The sequence below is a fragment of the Callionymus lyra genome, chromosome 11 (genome assembly GCF_982586985.1).
Source record: "Callionymus lyra chromosome 11, fCalLyr1.hap1.1, whole genome shotgun sequence".
Taxonomy (NCBI): domain Eukaryota; kingdom Metazoa; phylum Chordata; class Actinopteri; order Syngnathiformes; family Callionymidae; genus Callionymus; species Callionymus lyra.
The window spans coordinates 10,450,237-10,467,268 of record NC_141828.1 but is presented as its reverse complement, the minus strand read 5'-3'; the positions used below and the strand labels follow the sequence as shown (position 1 = coordinate 10,467,268).

At 39.8% G+C, this 17,032-nt stretch overlaps 1 protein-coding gene across 3 annotated transcripts in view; it reads left to right on the top strand.

Moving 5' to 3' along the window:
* cpeb3 (cytoplasmic polyadenylation element binding protein 3) overlaps positions 1 to 17,032 on the top strand; it is a 32,231-nt gene that overhangs the window by 10,071 nt on the left and 5,128 nt on the right. For 2 of the 3 annotated variants that reach the window (XM_087802321.1, XM_087802319.1), the window contains 6 exons: positions 3,494 to 3,550; positions 9,390 to 9,413; positions 9,868 to 10,035; positions 10,169 to 10,258; positions 16,405 to 16,523; positions 16,658 to 16,772. In XM_087802321.1, the coding sequence (XP_087658447.1) occupies positions 3,494 to 3,550; positions 9,390 to 9,413; positions 9,868 to 10,035; positions 10,169 to 10,258; positions 16,405 to 16,523; positions 16,658 to 16,772 (573 nt within the window). The remainder of the gene's footprint in view (positions 1 to 3,493; positions 3,551 to 9,389; positions 9,414 to 9,867; positions 10,036 to 10,168; positions 10,259 to 16,404; positions 16,524 to 16,657; positions 16,773 to 17,032) is intronic. The other variant, XM_087802320.1, reaches the window with a different exon arrangement.

Here is a 17,032-nt window from a genome sequence, read left to right as displayed (position 1 = left end):
CTCTTTATCAGCAGGAAACCTGGAGCTGCAGATACAGCTGTTGGAAAGATTTGAGGATTGAAGCGAAATCTTTTGGACACAGGATTTGTGTCACAAATTCATGATAACCTAAGAAGTGTTATGAAAGTTTAACATTGAACCAGACAAATACTACCCTTTCCTTCCTACCTTAGCAGAGGAAGTGCTCTGGTTCTGGTTCAACGAATAGTCACCCAAGCCTAAAATTTTGGGTCAGGGTTCATCGCTTACAACTGTTGGGCTTATGTTTACTTGACTTAACCCTTTTCGAAACACGGAGAGATGTCCCTGTACTTGACTGTTGACTGACGCCAAGTGGCTGTGATGAAAAAAAGTTAAATAACATCCCGGTCTCCATGAAACACCACTGTCCATGGTTTGTTTTGGTGGAAAATCCTTCGAGCATGACTGGGCTAATTCAGTCCCGGCAACAGGACAAGACTCGTCTTGTTTTGACTATTAAAAATCACATTCGTCCAGAACTCACAATCCTGGGAATACTAGTGAGCGCGTCAGTGTGAGTGCCAAGCGGTGCGTGAGGCTCCTCTGGATTCTGAGAATGTCAGGGAGTTCAAGGTATTGTTTTTTTTCTTCCTTTTGAGTCAAAAATCAGTGGCTTGATAAAAGTGTGTTGTCATCTATATGTAAATTCTCTGGAGTCCTAGGGTTCAGCAGGGGCTGGCAGAAGTAGGCCACAGTGACAAAACACAAAATAATTCCCTCAGCAGGTTCTCCCTTAAAGTTTCCATTAATGTGTCAGGTGTGTGGAATGCACTTTCTTCCAGGGGCTTGTTGTAATCTTGGTTTCATGTCGCTGTTTTTTAAAACTAATAAACTGAAGTGTTTATTAATTTTGAAAGGGAATTGTAGTCCGGCTTAGAGGCACCCCACTGCTGTTCAGTTGTTTTTGGTTCCAGAGGCTAACATTTCCACAATCTGGCCGTGGAAGGTGTTAGCACACCCACTCTTCTTTCATAAGAAAGTGGTGCCGGATTTCTCCGGAGTCTCAGTGTTTGTCCTTTGGCATAAACAAAGAAAATTCAGAACATATTTCAATTACCTTTTCGGCATAATAGAAAACAGATGATACAGATATAGTTGTTTCCGGTAGTTCCGTCTGGATACTGGAATGTTTTGAAGAATTTTTCTTTCACTTGAAATCAGGAATTGAACGGATATAGATGATAGTGCCACTGGCCGTCTGGTGGCACAATTCTTGTATGGTGGAAGTTGTTTTTATAAAGTCAAAGATGTATCTTTGGTGCTTTTCTATTTCATTCGTTCATCAAGTTAATATTTTAGTGGTAGTATTTTTGTGACTGCTCCCTCCTATTTACTCCTTACAAGGGGGTTGAGAATAGCCCAGGAAATGTCACCATAACAGCATCCGAGGGCCCCTCCAGGCCTGCCACTCAGCTCCTGGGGGGAGCAGATGGCACAAGCCCAGAGCTATTTTGAGTCATTAGGAAGACAACTTTTACCCCCTCCGTCACCCTGAATGACTAACTAGGACTGAATGGCAAGTGAGGGCTACACAGTGGGTCTCGACTTCTGAACTTCCATCAGTGTTGGTGGTGAACGTGTCCACTGAAAACTCTCCTCTTCCCACCTGGGTCAATAATTGATCTGTACCGGTGTATCAACAAGGTTTTTAGTCAAGGAAAAGCCCAACTATGGGTGGAGATACTTCCATACTTTAAGATGTACCTTGAAATTTAGGGGGCCGGACCATGGAAGGCTGACAGGATTTGAGGGATGTGTGGCGAGGAGCAGATGTTTGCAAGCCGTAGAAATGTTGATTTGCATGGCTATAAGAGAGGGGCATGTGAGGACAGGGTCCCCAGTCAGACAGATGTATGTATGTAAAAACCTGACTCTGTTTGCCCTTGAGCTCAAGTGTTTCCTCGATTCTCACTGGCTGCCCTATTATCCTCCCCCCCGGCCCGCCTGTGCAGTTCCCAACCAGGTTTAACTGGTAGCCCCATCCGTTCTTGTTTGCCATTGAGGAGGAGGTCCATGTTTGTCCCACTACTCTCTGGCTTAATGCAAAGCTTTACTTTTTTCTTTTTAAAACTTTATTTCAAAGTCCGTGTCACCTCTTGGAAAACCTACTTTCACAACTTTGAATCCGTCAATCCTGATCTAAATCTGAGCGACTCCAATAATCCAACACAATATTTCGTAATGAGAAGGATCATTGTTCAGAGATTGCGTCACCTCCTGCCTTTACTTAAGAAACCCGTGGATGGCTTAAAATACTTCGTAGAAGGCTTTCCTACCTGCATTTGTCGACGTTTGTAGCCTAAAAGGTGCAGCCTAATGCTTAAATAAACTAGGCTTACTAAAATCTGCAACATATTCCATCTTGCCAAGTGTAACTTCTAAAGAAGGCTCAACCATTTTCGCTCTACACTGTTAAAAAGAACTCTGGAGGTTTTGAAGAAGACTACTTTTAAGCAACTTCCTTGCCATTGTGTGTCCGCAGCTCTACAGTGAAACACTTATAATAAAGATGTATTTGTACGTACAAACATTCAGTCGTGTCCTTGCTGCGGTTCTGGACATATTTCTGCACACTTCTTTTCACATCCTCTTTCTTTACCACATCCCAAAACCTTTTTTGTACCTGGTACCACAATTTGTGAATGCTTTGGTTCCTTTTTCCATGATAAGTTGAATTTTCAATGTATATAGTTTGGGCCCATTCTGGTCCCAGAATTATAAATAAAAAATAACAGATTTTTCAAATTCAATGTCAATGTCTTTTTTTGCTGCTGTTGTAAACAGTCACTTTTTCCATGATTGTGAAAACCAGACAGTGACAAAAAACGATGAAAGATGAATTTTCGTTGTACTTATTTCTTCACGGAATCTTCCTATTAGTCCCCCAAAGACATTGCTTCACCTCCTGTCTTTTAAAACGTCTCCTTGCAGGCTCGGTGTGTCTAAGACAGCCGATGTAGGCGGATTTTGACACGGGGCGCTATTTGAAGTGGTGAGGGATAAAGGGCGTGCCTGTGTGACTGCAACTGTTAATAATGTTGACAGTGAGGGTGAAAAAAGAAAAAGAACGTCCAGTCAGGGTGTTTCTATCTCAGGCTTAGGTGCAGGTTTTGTTGCGAAGAAGGAGATAACCACGACGCTTCCTCTTTAGAGATACCGCACCGGCCCACTCCCCGTGCAAAGCACTGACAGATGGGCCCTTGTAACACGCAGACATTGTCACCATAGCAGAATGCACGCTCTGTTGGATTCTGAAGCTTTCGGCTTCATTGTTTGCGTGTGTGTACGTACGCACATGAGCTGTGTGACAACAGAGGAGCGAGTGTTTTCCTCATCTCCTCTTGTCGCTCTAATAGCTTGAGCAAATGTGTTGTTTTATCATTCCAAGAAGTAAATGTTAAGACAAATGAACGCCTCCCCCATCAAATGACGACTTACTTAAAAATGTCTTTGTGTTTTTTGTCCCCGCCAGGACGAATGGGCATCAACTTCCATCATCCGGGAGCAGACCACATCATGCCACTGAACAGTAAGTGTCGATTTGACAGGATCACTTCTGGATGGATTCAACTTGATTTCTTCTCATAACACGTCCCAGCTATCGATCCATATTCTCAGGGAGGACTTTTAATGAAACAAATTCCACAATGTATTTTATTATCATCCATACGTTTATCAACTCTTCTCTCTCATTCTATGTTTAATGTCTCAAATTCAACATTGTTTTTGGATTGAATGTTCTAGCTCATGATAGGATTTCCTAAAGTCCAGTACTAATGCTAATGTTCTCGCAAACAAATGTTGTCCCACTCTAGTCCCATAAGGCACTGCAACACTTAAGCGCACTTGACAAGCCATAGCCTGTTTTTACCACTTGAACACAAACGTTCTCACTTCACATTGCAATTGAGAGTATTTCATTGTGGCTCCACTGTCATGAAAACTGAAGTTTCTCCAGCTAGCAAAAAACGTAAGCATTTGTTTCCCCATACAAGATTTTTATTTTCCATTCAAAAAGTATTATATTGTTGGGCCTTGGTTGAAAATAACCAACTGCCATTAGGCAATTTGGTCACGTTTTTTGGTTGCGTTCGCTCAAACAAACGAAGGATATTTCTAATCCAGAAATTTTGACTGATCAAAATTAAACAAATCATCTCGGAAAATAAAATGTTTATCTATTTTGCAAACCACCATAAACAACATGTATCATTGTCTTGGATTTACCACAGGAAAAAGTTCAATAGAACATTACATTTTTCATGAATAATAATTTTACAAAATTATATAAATAACGTGCCGGTTGGTATCGATGGTAGTGAACATGCCTTATTTGTGTAGTTCAAAAAACAATTTATCAAGAGCATAACAATGCCTACATACAGGCCACATAATAACTTGCCTTCAAGGAAAAGATGTCATTCCATGTCAAGGGCCTGCATCTTTATCTACTTTATCACAGGAAACTTTATGAGACCTTTTCAAAGTGTTGCAAACTCTGCGATTAGCACCCGTATTATGTCCTGACATGGACTAGTTCACACATGGAGTCTAAAGCGTTATCAGCCTTAAGCGAGCTGTTGTAAGCCGATGCTTTACTCTTTTGTAACCCACCCAGGGTTTAATGAATCAAAGTCGATTAAGTGCATTCCAGGAGTCAAGATTTTTTCCTTCGCTTTGTTTCCCTTCTGAGGATTCAACGCAAGAAGTCTTCTCGTCACCCTACACCTCGCTCTATATATAACCCGACGTTTCTCCGCATCATCCGTGCTCGTTAAATATGACATCTCAGTGCCACAGTGGGTCCTCGGCATGTGAGGAGCTTTAACAGTTTTATATATATATATAATGTGAACCCGCTGAGAAGATGAGGACAGTCCTGGGTCACTTTATCGCTCCTTGCCTTTCAGTTTGTGTTGACTTTCGGGCTCCAGACAGCTCCAACCAGTTTACCTAACGCCTGTTATTTCACCTCTTCAAGTTCTCTTCTTTAATTTCTTTCAGCTTTTAAGATCAAATGTTGGCCTTACTAGTGCTCACTGGATCACTAGAACTAGTACTTGTGAGTGTCAGTCTGTGGAACATATACACAATTTTCCTGTATTTCTTTTGGATCATTTGAAACTTCAAAATGTAACCTAATGTTGGATGTATCTTTCAGGGATCTCTTTTTAAGATAATGATTTCTTAGTTGTCAATCTCAAGGCCCTGATCGCAACCATCCTATATTTTTATGTGTCCAACAAGAGCTTAAGATAGTCATAGTGTGAATCTCATTCACTACTTCTCTTATGACCATAGCTAAAGTTCACTATATCTTGACCTGCGGAGACTACAGTGGTCCGGCTTTGCTCACGATATGAAGGCTGTTGAAGAGATTATATGTCAATAATTGATTTATAATCTCCCCATGAAGGACAAATACAAAAAGGAGATTTGAGTAGGACATCCCTGGCTACTATATATGTATGTCACAATGAGTTGTTTACCATCAGGCACTGACGGAATTTGCCTTGAAGCACCCTGGCTTCCCTGACACTTTAAACCCGGGACAGACCTCTCTCGCCACAGTTGACCTGTAAATAGAGCTTCCCAAAATACTGTAGCGTGCCAGATCCCCTTTAAGAGTCTCGCCGCTTATAACGTTCTGCATGCACAAGGCCTGGGCTCACCGTCGCCCCCTTGGATCTCAAGTCAAATTCATACCAAACGAGTTGAGTATATGAGGGCAAAGTGAGATGGTGAATTTAAAAAAAGATTCGTCCTCCTATTGTTTATTTTTTGGACAAATGTAATGTTGGTTTTCTTGCTTCCCTAATGGTTAAAATATAGCTTATTCGCTTGGATAATTTTCTGTATTAAGGTATGGTATATGGTAATAAAAGACAGGCTTTTCCTTGATTTTCTGAAACTCCTGTTGTGTTATCAGTTTTATCTTGCCCTTTAAAGTATATACTTAATTGAGTATTGTTTTGATTGTTTAAGCGCTTTGTGACCCTGGTCTGGAAAAGCGCTATACAAATAAAAATTACTTACTTACTTACAATTGATTGCATTGATCATTATTTTAAAGCAATATATAACTACGAATATGACATTTTAACTTAAACTATTAAATGATAATGAGCTAAAAAGTTCAATAAAAAAGCAATGAGCCTTTATTTCACTCCACCGCGTCTTCATTGTCATCCTGGAAAACGAGCCCGGGTTTGAAGTAAAACGGTTGTGTCAAGGGATTACACAGAGACGAGTGCAGATCTGCCAACATCATCCAGAATCTGTCACCGGCGCCGGCTTGTGAAGTGTGCAGATAAGGACACGACTGAAACTCGGGGCTTCTTCGACTCTCCATCAGCTTTGCTGGCTTCAAGCTGAGAAACTTCCCTGATGGTGTGAAAGTGTCTCCGCTCTTTGAAGAGCCGAGGTGCCCGAAGGAATCTTCTTTTAAACACACTTAAAAGTCGCTACTTATTCTTCACCCTCTCGCCCCCCTGCCCCCCCCCCCCTCCCTTGTTGCTAGGTGACTCTCTGCAGCCCATTTCTTTTCCAGGGATCTATGTAATGAAAAGTTAAAGAGGCGAAGAGTTTATTCTGGGATGAGGGGCTACCAGGGCACAACAAGACCCTCACGGAGCCTTATTAGTGTTGGAAGCAGAAGTCTGTCCCTTGAGACTGATTAATTCTGCCCTCCTGCTGTGTGTGTGTGTGAAGCTAGACTTGCTCTTTTTGGTGTATGTTGTGTTTTGAGGAAAAGTTCTAATGAGTGCGCTTGTTTATAAAGTGTGCCACAAAAGACTTATTTTTAAATATCCTCAAAAGAGTGTTAGGACTAACTCTGGATGTGTTTTATTTGTATTTAGTTACTATTATCTATTTAATTAATTATATGTTTAATAAGTAAGTGTGTGTCAAAGAATCTGGTGATACGATAAGTATCACAATACTGGGACAACGATACCATATATTGTGAGGGACGAGGATATATTTGCAATACTGTCCGATTTTTTTGAATCTGACATTCCAGAATTAACTGACCACATGACTCTGGAAGAAGTTGTAACGCAAAGACAAAATGACTGCTCCCATCTAGAGGCCTCGAAATGTATTTCATAAAGAAGAAAAAAAAACAATTGTAGTGAATAATTATAATTTGAATAGTAGAAGCAAATTATTTCCATGAAGGATCTATGATAACAAATAAGATGTGATTTGAAAGCCAAACAATTTAAAATAAACTCGATGGTGCTTTTGAATATTGGTTCAGTATTCCAGAAAGAAAACGTTATATATTGGCATATCAATATATTCTCACACCCCTATGAATAAGAATCATGAAGCAAGAACCATAATCAATTTGAAACTCTATTTTATATTATTATAATTTGTTTGGCCAACACAAATTCCTGCTCGAATAAAATTAACATATTGCCGTTCACTACCTAAAGTGTATGAGCGTAAAAACGAAGGTGGAACAGTTAATTAAAAGCCATTCCTCCTTTTTAAACCGCTTAATATGGACCTTTTAAAAATATATATATTTTAAAGGCCCAAACAGTCATATTTAAAATGGTGTTTCTGCTCCCTCTAGTGTCGGAACATAGTAATCACAATCTTGTGAATTAATTCTCCTGGTGTACATGTTTGCAATTTCTGTGCCTGTTTCTTGTTTCATCTTCCTGATGAATTAACAAAAAGTTTCTCAGTACTTCATATGAAAACCCTGTCACTAAGCTTTATGGTGACATGACACTCTAAGACCCTCCGAGTGGTTACGCAGTGATGAACATCGTCTAAATAAAATAGTTCTACTGAGTCATGACTGTTCAAAATGAAACCTAGCATTATAAAAACGTGATATATTAATAGCAATATGTTACATATAGTTTCTATTCTTTAAGTTGCACCAGTAGAAAAACATGACCTATCTCATGGATTTGACCCTTAAACCCCCCCTCCCCTCTGACCCGAGGCTTCTTTCCAGCCACCTTCTTTGCCGTCCTCCGTGGGAAGTTTCCAGCGACTGCGGGGCCAGTGCTCGGAACCTCTTTAATATTTCACCGCAGCCGTGACTATAGCTAACCGGCCCTGGGCCCCTGGGGCCGTCGTGCAGGCCCGCTTTATGGCCTGGTTTGAGAATATTCGCAGAAGATTAGCACGGATGCGAGCCACCGCCGGCTCATTAAGCCCAGATTACCGTGTCCGGCTATGAGGCTCCGCATTATGCTGCTAAATATCTGGACCGCGGCTAAGACCTCACCGTGCAACAGATGCAGGAGGTTTTACCAGCGGCCGGTGCCAGACCCGGTTCATCTCTCTCCTCCTGATGCTCAAGATTAAATGTTTTTTTTACCTCGTATAGATGTCGTGGTTCATTCTACAAGACATATTTCTACTCTTTTTTAATTTAATTTTCACACATCACACATACATTCTGAGTTTCTTTTTATTTTGACCCAGATGTAATTTTTCATAAATTTGATGATAATGTGCTTTTTTTTCTCAACATTCATTATTTTGTCATAACATTTCTTAAACTCATACTTGTAGTTTTGTTAAATTTCATTAGGGTTTTTACATAATTCAAATTCTAATCTTCATAATAAAGAAAAATACAAAGTGTTCTGGGTCAATAGCTAGGCTACCTAATAGCTAGCAGTGCTAGCTATTGAATAGAACGTTTAGAACAAAATGATTGCTAGCTATTCCTTGATTTTCCATTAAGCTAAAAAAAATAAACTTAATATATAATTAATTAATAATGAATAATATATAAAGAATTTTCTTTTCTATTATATGTTACCGAAAGGTCTAACTTCCAAATAAACCCAAATAAACTGTTTATTTATTGCCGGAACTTGCATGCTTGAGACCTTGGCTCCTTTAAGGATTTTTAGTGATGCCACCTGAAGAAACCATTTCCTTGTAACTACCAGAACTTGTACACATTAAGTATTAATGGATGGAATGTAAAACTGTAGGAATGACACCATTGATTATTTTCTGTAGAATAAATGATGCTTTAATTCTCTTAAAACAAACCATAAAGTAAAATTTAGTATTTTTGTATTTCCTTTAGTTATTAAAATGCACATGAAATAATTGTCCATGTTTTTGGAAAACGATTGACTAAAAGATTTATATTTACAATAAAAAGGGACTTAAACTTTTGATCCTCTTAAATACATTTAACATATATTTCCGAGATCTGGTGAAGACACCAAAAGGCGGCGGTTTGGTGGAGTATAAACCATGTGACTTTTCCTACTGTGTGTTCCTGCTCTGACCCCATGTCTCCCCTCTGTCTCCCCTCTGTCTCCCCTCTGTCTCCCCTCCGTCTCCCCTCCTTCATCCTCTGCACTGACCAGCAGCTCGGAGTTTTGGCCGCAGAAGAGGTAAAGTCTGGCGACCGAACGTCGGGGCTCAATGTCTAAAACGCAACAATGTTCTAATAAAGTCTGGATTCCAACGGTTCTTAAAGTGGAGAGAAAACGACACATTATCAAAACATCCGACCTTCAATTGTTCACGACTGGATTTAAAAAAAAGAATAATAATAATTTGGGGTTGATTCTGAACTCACGTCATGGTCGATGTAAACGTATTTTTTCCATCAGATCCGGTGACGTTGCATGTTGAAATGTCAATTCACCTTCAACTAATTCTCTGTCCACGTTCATCATGAAAACTCACTGCATTTTCTAAAAGAACTTTTTAGAAAAGATGTTTGTTGTTCATAGGTTGATGGATGACAAAGTGCATGAACAGGAAGTGGTTTTGTTTCATCGTGGCGTCCTGATTCCCCCTCGCCTGACCCCTGTCTCTCTCTCTCTCTCTCTCTCACCCCAGGTCGCTCCTGCCTTTTCCCCTTCGAGGACGGTTTCCTGGACGACGGCCACGGCGACCCCTCTCTGACGCCGGGCCTGAACTCACCCACCCGCTGTCAGAACGGAGAGCGGATCGAACGCTACTCCAGGAAGGTCTTCGTCGGAGGTCTGCCGCCCGACATCGACGAAGGTGACATTAAAGTTCTTGATTTGGTTTTTCCTCGAGTCCCTCCTCGTCCCATGACATGTTTTATGGATGTTACGAAGATCACATGACGAGTGCACTTTGGACTGACGTCCATCTTCTTGTTGACCCTCCGCAGAAGAGATCACCAACAGCTTCCGTCGCTATGGTCACCTGGTGGTGGACTGGCCGCACAAAGCCGAGAGCAAATCCTACTTCCCGCCTAAAGGTAATCAGTTAAAATCACCTCTCGTATTACCCAGAAATCCTTTCTCCTGTTGAGTGGATGTTTGGATGTAAAACATCCTGCTGTGATCCTGACGAGCGGAACACGGTGTGATGCTCACTAATAATAATAATAATAAACTAGTTTCCATTTTAATCAGTTCTTGGCCATCTTGCTGATCTTAGATGATCCAGGTATTTCTTTTTTTAGGACATTTTAGTTTACAGCAGCATCAGGGAAAAGAAAATACAATAAGCAAGAGCACAAAAAAGAAAAAAAAAAAAAGTAAAATAATAATACAAAACAAGTAGAATTCTAAATATAAAATACTTTTTATTCACAAATTTAAAGTATATAAAAAAAAAATACAATATTGACAAAAGTCCGTGTTGGTAATTATCTGGAGAAACTTTGGGGGAAAAAAACATTTTAAATTATTCAAACATAATGCTTTACCACATTTGATTTTAAATGTATCTTTTCCTTTTTTTATTATATTTAATATATATTTTTTAATGTTTTTTGGTGTTTTCTTTTACCTTTACATCAACCGTTTTCCTGCTCTTATTGTAGTTAATTAAGAATTAAATAAGCTTTTTAAACAGAATATAATGTTTCCATTTTATTTTAAATGTGTAGATTTTTTTCGTTAATATTTCAATGTGTATTTTAGAATTTAATGTTTTGCATAATTGTATATCAAAACCATCCTTTTAATGATATTTTTAATATATATATATATATAATTTTATTAGGATTTTAAATATATATATTTTATTATAATCGAATGTATTTTTAAATATATTGTATTAAACAGGTAAAGTTGATATTCTTTACTGTAAGATGTGTATATAAAGTGATAGTTAATACAAAATTAAACTTTAATCTGTTCATTTCATTTCATGTTTATTTTCTTAAACAATGTATCCATGTAGGCTCACTTTTCTTCCTCCACAAGACTCGCCAAAAAAAGCACAGACATGTGAAATCGTCCCCGGGAAACGGAATCTGTGTTTTATTTTTGTTTGTAGCAGAATCTCCGACTCACTCACACGTGCACTGACACCGGCAGAGCTGTTAAACTGAAAACACTTTTAACCTCTTCTTTTCTTGTTCTTATATCTATATATTATTTCCCAAATGATTTCCAAATGGAGAACAGACTTGTTGGCTCCCGAGTGTCTTCCGAGGCCTTCTGGGAGATAATTTGCTGCTTCAGAGCTGATGAGTCTAATCTTTTCCCGGCCGCTTACGTCACCACTTCTTGGCTCGGCTCGTCTTCTGTGCCACATTACAAGCGTGGAAATAACAGACATTCTTTATGCAGATGGTAACGCACTGAAAGCTTCTAACCTATCCCCCCCCCCCTCTCCCTCCCTCTCTCCACTCGCTCCCATTTTTCTATATTGGAAGGATTATTTTGAATAGCTCTCGGCTCTACTTAGGCCAGGAGCCGGCAGCCGAAAAAAAAGGAAAAAAAAGAAACATCCTTTTAGGGGAATGAATGAGCTTACAGCAGCTGGAGGATGCAGACATGGAAGAGGAGGAGACATGTGGAACTAATCGTAGAACTCTTATCCATGTCATCTAATACATCCAACCTGCTTCTCGCAAACACACACACAAGGGAAATTGCTCTGATCTCCGGGTCACGACTTCTCTGCGTCGAGTTTCTAGCACCAGGTCGGCCGAGCGTACGAAACACAAACTCTCACAAGGTCAGTTTCAAAACTTGCTTCTCGGTCGAGTAGATGTGAATCCAAAGCCGTCTCTGGCCAGACAAAATATACTTCTTGGACTTCTCGAACTTGATGTATCTCTAGTGCACCTCCTCTCCAGTGTGCGCCTCCTCTTTGTGGTCCTCACTAGGGAGGCTTCCAGGACGCATCCTAAATAATCTCAGAAAAAGATTTACAACATGTGTGTTTTCACCTCAGAGTTATCATTGTTTCATTTAGCAAGCTAGCAGGTAATCACTGTTAGCTGTGTCCCAAATCGCGCACTTCTCCTAGTGCACTGCTTTACAGTACACTTTAAGACGGTGCACGTACTTGCCCAGTGCTCACATTTCGACAGTGTAGTACTGTCTCAAATCAAACTCTGCTGCTACACACTTACAGGAAATGACGTGACAGTTTCTTCTTCTACTACTTTTTAACTCCGATTGCAACCGGAAGTTGAAACACTATCGATGACACTTGACAGCACTTTTCGTCAATTGAAACAAGTTATTAAGTTGTGTTTCATTGTGTTATTGTTGTTGTTGTTTTGTTTTGTGTTAAAAAATTAGTGTTATCTAGAGACATTCACACAAAACTATGAAGTGTAAGTGCGCGATTTGTCACACTGCAAGAAAAAATGATCTCAGAAAACAACTTAATTTGAACAGTTTCTATATTTTATCACATTTCATAAACACCCATCAAAAGTAAGGGTTTGACATCCGTGATAGTGTCTTATATAGTCACAGCATGAAACATTACGTATGTTAAACTACTGGGTGGTCATGATTTATATTTTTCAAAATTGCGCTTTTCTTTTAAAACATACAACTTTAAAATAAGTTTATCTACTTACTACTACGACTACTACTACTTATATTACTTATTCTACTTCTACCAATACTTCTACTCCCACTACTACTTCTACTTATCCAACTAATTCTACTACTACTTCTATTACTTATTCTACTTCTACTACTACATATTCTACTCCCACTACTACTTCTACTTATCCTACTAATTATACAGCTTCTACTAGTAAATGTTCTACTAATTACTACAACTACTACTTATTCTACTCCCACTACTACTTATTCTACTCCCACTACTACTTCTACTTATCCAACTAATTCTACTACTACTTCTATTACTTCTTCTACTTCTACTACTACTTCTTCTACTTCCACTATTCTACTTATCCAACTAATTCTACTGCTTCTACTTATAATTTTTCTACTAATTACTACTACTTATTCTCATTTTCTACCACTTATACTACTTATTCTACTCCCTCTACTACTTCTACTACCACTTCTTATACTTCTAATTCTTCTTCTACTGCTTCTTCTACTCTCACTACTACTTCCTTTACTTCAACTACTAATTCTACTTCTACTTCTACTTTTACTAATAATTATACTACTTCTACTACTAATTATACTATTTCTACAACAAACAAATGTGTCCCTTGTGTCGTCTCTGGGTCAAGGTGAACGACCTCCACCACTGCATATGTATTTCTGGAAGCCAGGGAGGTTGTTCACCTTGACCCAGAGATGACACAAGGGGTACCACAAACACATTTGTTTTCAGGCCTTTGGGTCACCTTGACCCTTAGATAACACAAGGGTTAACAATGACAACGCTTCAAATAACAGATTTAATTTGAAATATTTATACATTTGAAACAAAAAGGACTCTCGTCCGCCAGAACCATCACCTCAACCAGAACTCTTTGTTTCCATGGAGGTTCATTGTTTATTGAGGGAAATAAAGTTGCACAGGTTATCTCTTCCGCGACCCTTCTGTTTTTCCACAAAGTCGTTTACCGACGGTGCCGCTCGCTGATGGGTTCTGGTGACGCAGCAACGGGCCGAGCTTTTACGGCGTCGGCGGCGTGTAATGGAGCGAAGCGCGGCTGGAAGTGGCCGTCCTGCATCACCCCCACCATAGCACCTGTCTGCTCCCCTTTCTGTTTGAACTCCGGTTTCCCTTCTCTCGCTCGCTTCCTGCCAGACTCTCTCGTCTTCTCTCTCTCCCGCCCGGAGTGATGGGACACTCTGTTCTCTCTCCCGAGCGCCATCGAGCCTCGTGTTTTACTCCTCGAGTGCAGGATGACACGGCGACGACCTCTCGACTCGGGGGAACTGCTGGTCGCCACCATTTTTTATCTAAATGAAAGTAGAAACTAGTGCGTTAATATTCTATGCTGTGGCTGACGGGGACGTTACACTAAAATAAACAAAGAATAATGACCTGAATATGATATGAAAATGTGAATAAAACAGAGTATAAAATATATATTACAAAGTTTGATTTTATGTGCATTTTATTTAAATATAAATTATGAAAATTGAAAAATATATTCGTAAAGCAACATAGAAAATAAATGAAAGTGGGATATTTGTCCTAAAAACAACTTTAACCTGATTTTATATTTTGATTATTAATAGTGAATTTAAAACATTTTTTATTGTTTTGTACATGATTTAAAGTTCTACTCTGACCCTTATGTCGTTTTTTACTATTTCTAGTGTACATCTTCTGTTAGTGTCAAATTTGTTGTCTAGATTTTATATCGTAGACAAAACCTGGTTGTTAATTTTGATGTATTCTATTATAAAATATAGGAAATTACACCCACTTGTGTGTGTGTTTTATAAACAGCTGTCGCACAAATAGACTTCTAATCCACCTGCCTTTCCATTTCGCCTTTGTTAAGGTTTTCCTTTGATGCCCTTTTCCATCACACACACGGACACACACACACACACACACACACACACACACACACACACACACACAATCTCCATACACACACATACCACAGTTGACTGGATCAGCTGCAGACTCTGGTAGTTTTCCCTTTTCTTTCTCGTCTGCTCAGAGAACGTGACAGTTGAACATTTTCCATTTCCATGCAGGTGTGTGTGCATGTGTGTGTGTGTGAGCTACTAAATTTTTAATTCCAAACATCCATGGGCTCCTGGTGCCCACCAGCACTTCTGAAAATAGCAAGAGTGAAAGCTCTGAAGCAGGTTTTTGTGAAACAAAAAAGGTGGATGGTTTCCATTGAAGAATACATTGAAAATGAAAGAATAAATACAAATATACATTTATTCTCCAACAGTTTTCAGTCTGAATGAATGAAATTGACATTAAAAAATACAAATTAATTATTAAATACGTTTTATTTCATTTTTCTATCGTCACCAATTTTCACTAGCTTGCGGTTGTGTATACTTTTATTTTGGAACCAAAAAACTGGAATCAAATCATTTTCATTGTCATTTCCAAATGATCGTTTTTTAATTTTTTTCAATGTCACAATCCGCTGTTTGTCACAATTAGATGTGCGTTCTTCTGCCTACTTGTGTATTTTTATTGTTGGTGTTGATCCTGATGTCTGCACAAATTTCAACACAAATCAGCAGAAACATGACAAAATAATAAATAAATCTGCGTGTGTGACATCTTGGTAGGATGAGTTAATAACAGATTTTAAGGTCTAGTAACATAAAAAAACAGTTAAGAACTAATGGATCATTTCCAGGTCAAAGTTTGAAATGTCAAACGTCTTTAAATGATCCTTTTAAATCCACTAATATCTACTTAAGCGATTAAGATATTCCGTTTTCCAAATAAAAACTTTTTTTTCTTTCAAATCTGGTACGTCGTCATGTAGAATAATTAATTCCAGTTAAATGTTTTCTGCTTTAAAAAATAAAAGTGAATTAATTATTTATTAGTTAACTTATAAAAGTCTTCCTCTTCTTTTCTTAAACCCCTCGCTCGCATTCCTCCTTTAATCGCCTCACATTTATATTCCAGGGACAATGCTTTTGTCTCGGCGCCGCTAATCTGGACCTTCTTGACAAACCCACTGTACCGCAGGTGGCCCGTCCACTTTATTAAAGCTACACGCTCGTAAATCTGAGCCACTTTACCTCCTCGACCCCGAAAAAACACCGGTGATGGATGCACCCCCTCCTCCCCCCAGCCCTAGACTCGTACCCCCTCTGCAGTGCTGACCTTGGATGAGGTCACCGTTCTCACTAATTCACAGGAGACGGAGTTGCCTTTTCTACCCTCCCAGGAAAACCACGCTCCAGACCCCGCGGAGCGTCGTGATGATGAATCCTGCTCCTTCAGGAGCCACTTACCAGGAGCTCGTGTGGAAGTAGAGCGGCGGATTGAGGACAGAGGAACCGGAGGTTATTTCCCCCTCCTGGAATAATTGGAAGGAAGAGATGAAGGGATTAGTCATGTCACGTTAGCCCACTTTTACTGGGATCTCCACGAAATCTCGCCCCACAATTCCTTGAGGGTGTTGTAATAAAAGTCTCTCGCAGATGCGATGATCTGCTCAAGATCGTCGAGGTCCACGGATAACTGACCTTCTGTTCTTCCTTTTTTTTTCTCCTCCAGGTTACGCCTTCCTGCTGTTCCAGGAGGAGACCTCGGTCCAGGCCCTGATCGACGCCTGCATCGAGGAGGACAACAAGCTGTACCTGTGCGTGTCCAGTCCCACCATCAAAGACAAGCCGGTGAGACTTTTTTAAGGAAACGAACAAAAGAATCCACATGATTCCTGAAGCTTGTAGATGTTTTTCTGCCATATGTTGAGAAACCTCCATCGTTTCCCCAACGTTAAAGACTTGGTTCCTGGTTCTGTTCCCAGGTCCAAATCCGTCCGTGGAACCTAAGCGATAGTGACTTTGTCATGGATGGTTCTCAGCCTCTGGACCCGCGCAAGACCATCTTCGTGGGAGGAGTTCCTCGACCTCTGCGTGCAGGTGGGTCACCCGTCTTTCGTCGCGCCCTAAATCCTTTGGAAGCGATTGTAGAGGCGGCGTGGAAAGTGAAAAAAAAAGTCCTCCGGGAGGCGGGCCAAGTGGTCTTCGTGTCAAGTATTTGTGTTGTAACTAAAAGCGCCCGTCGTGTTGCTAATTATACCTGCTAAGCTGCTGCTGCAGTGATCGGAGGAGGAACTTGTACAAGAAGTCTCTGGTTTCTACTTCACGTTCAGAGGTGTTTTTATGTCCTGTAATAAAAC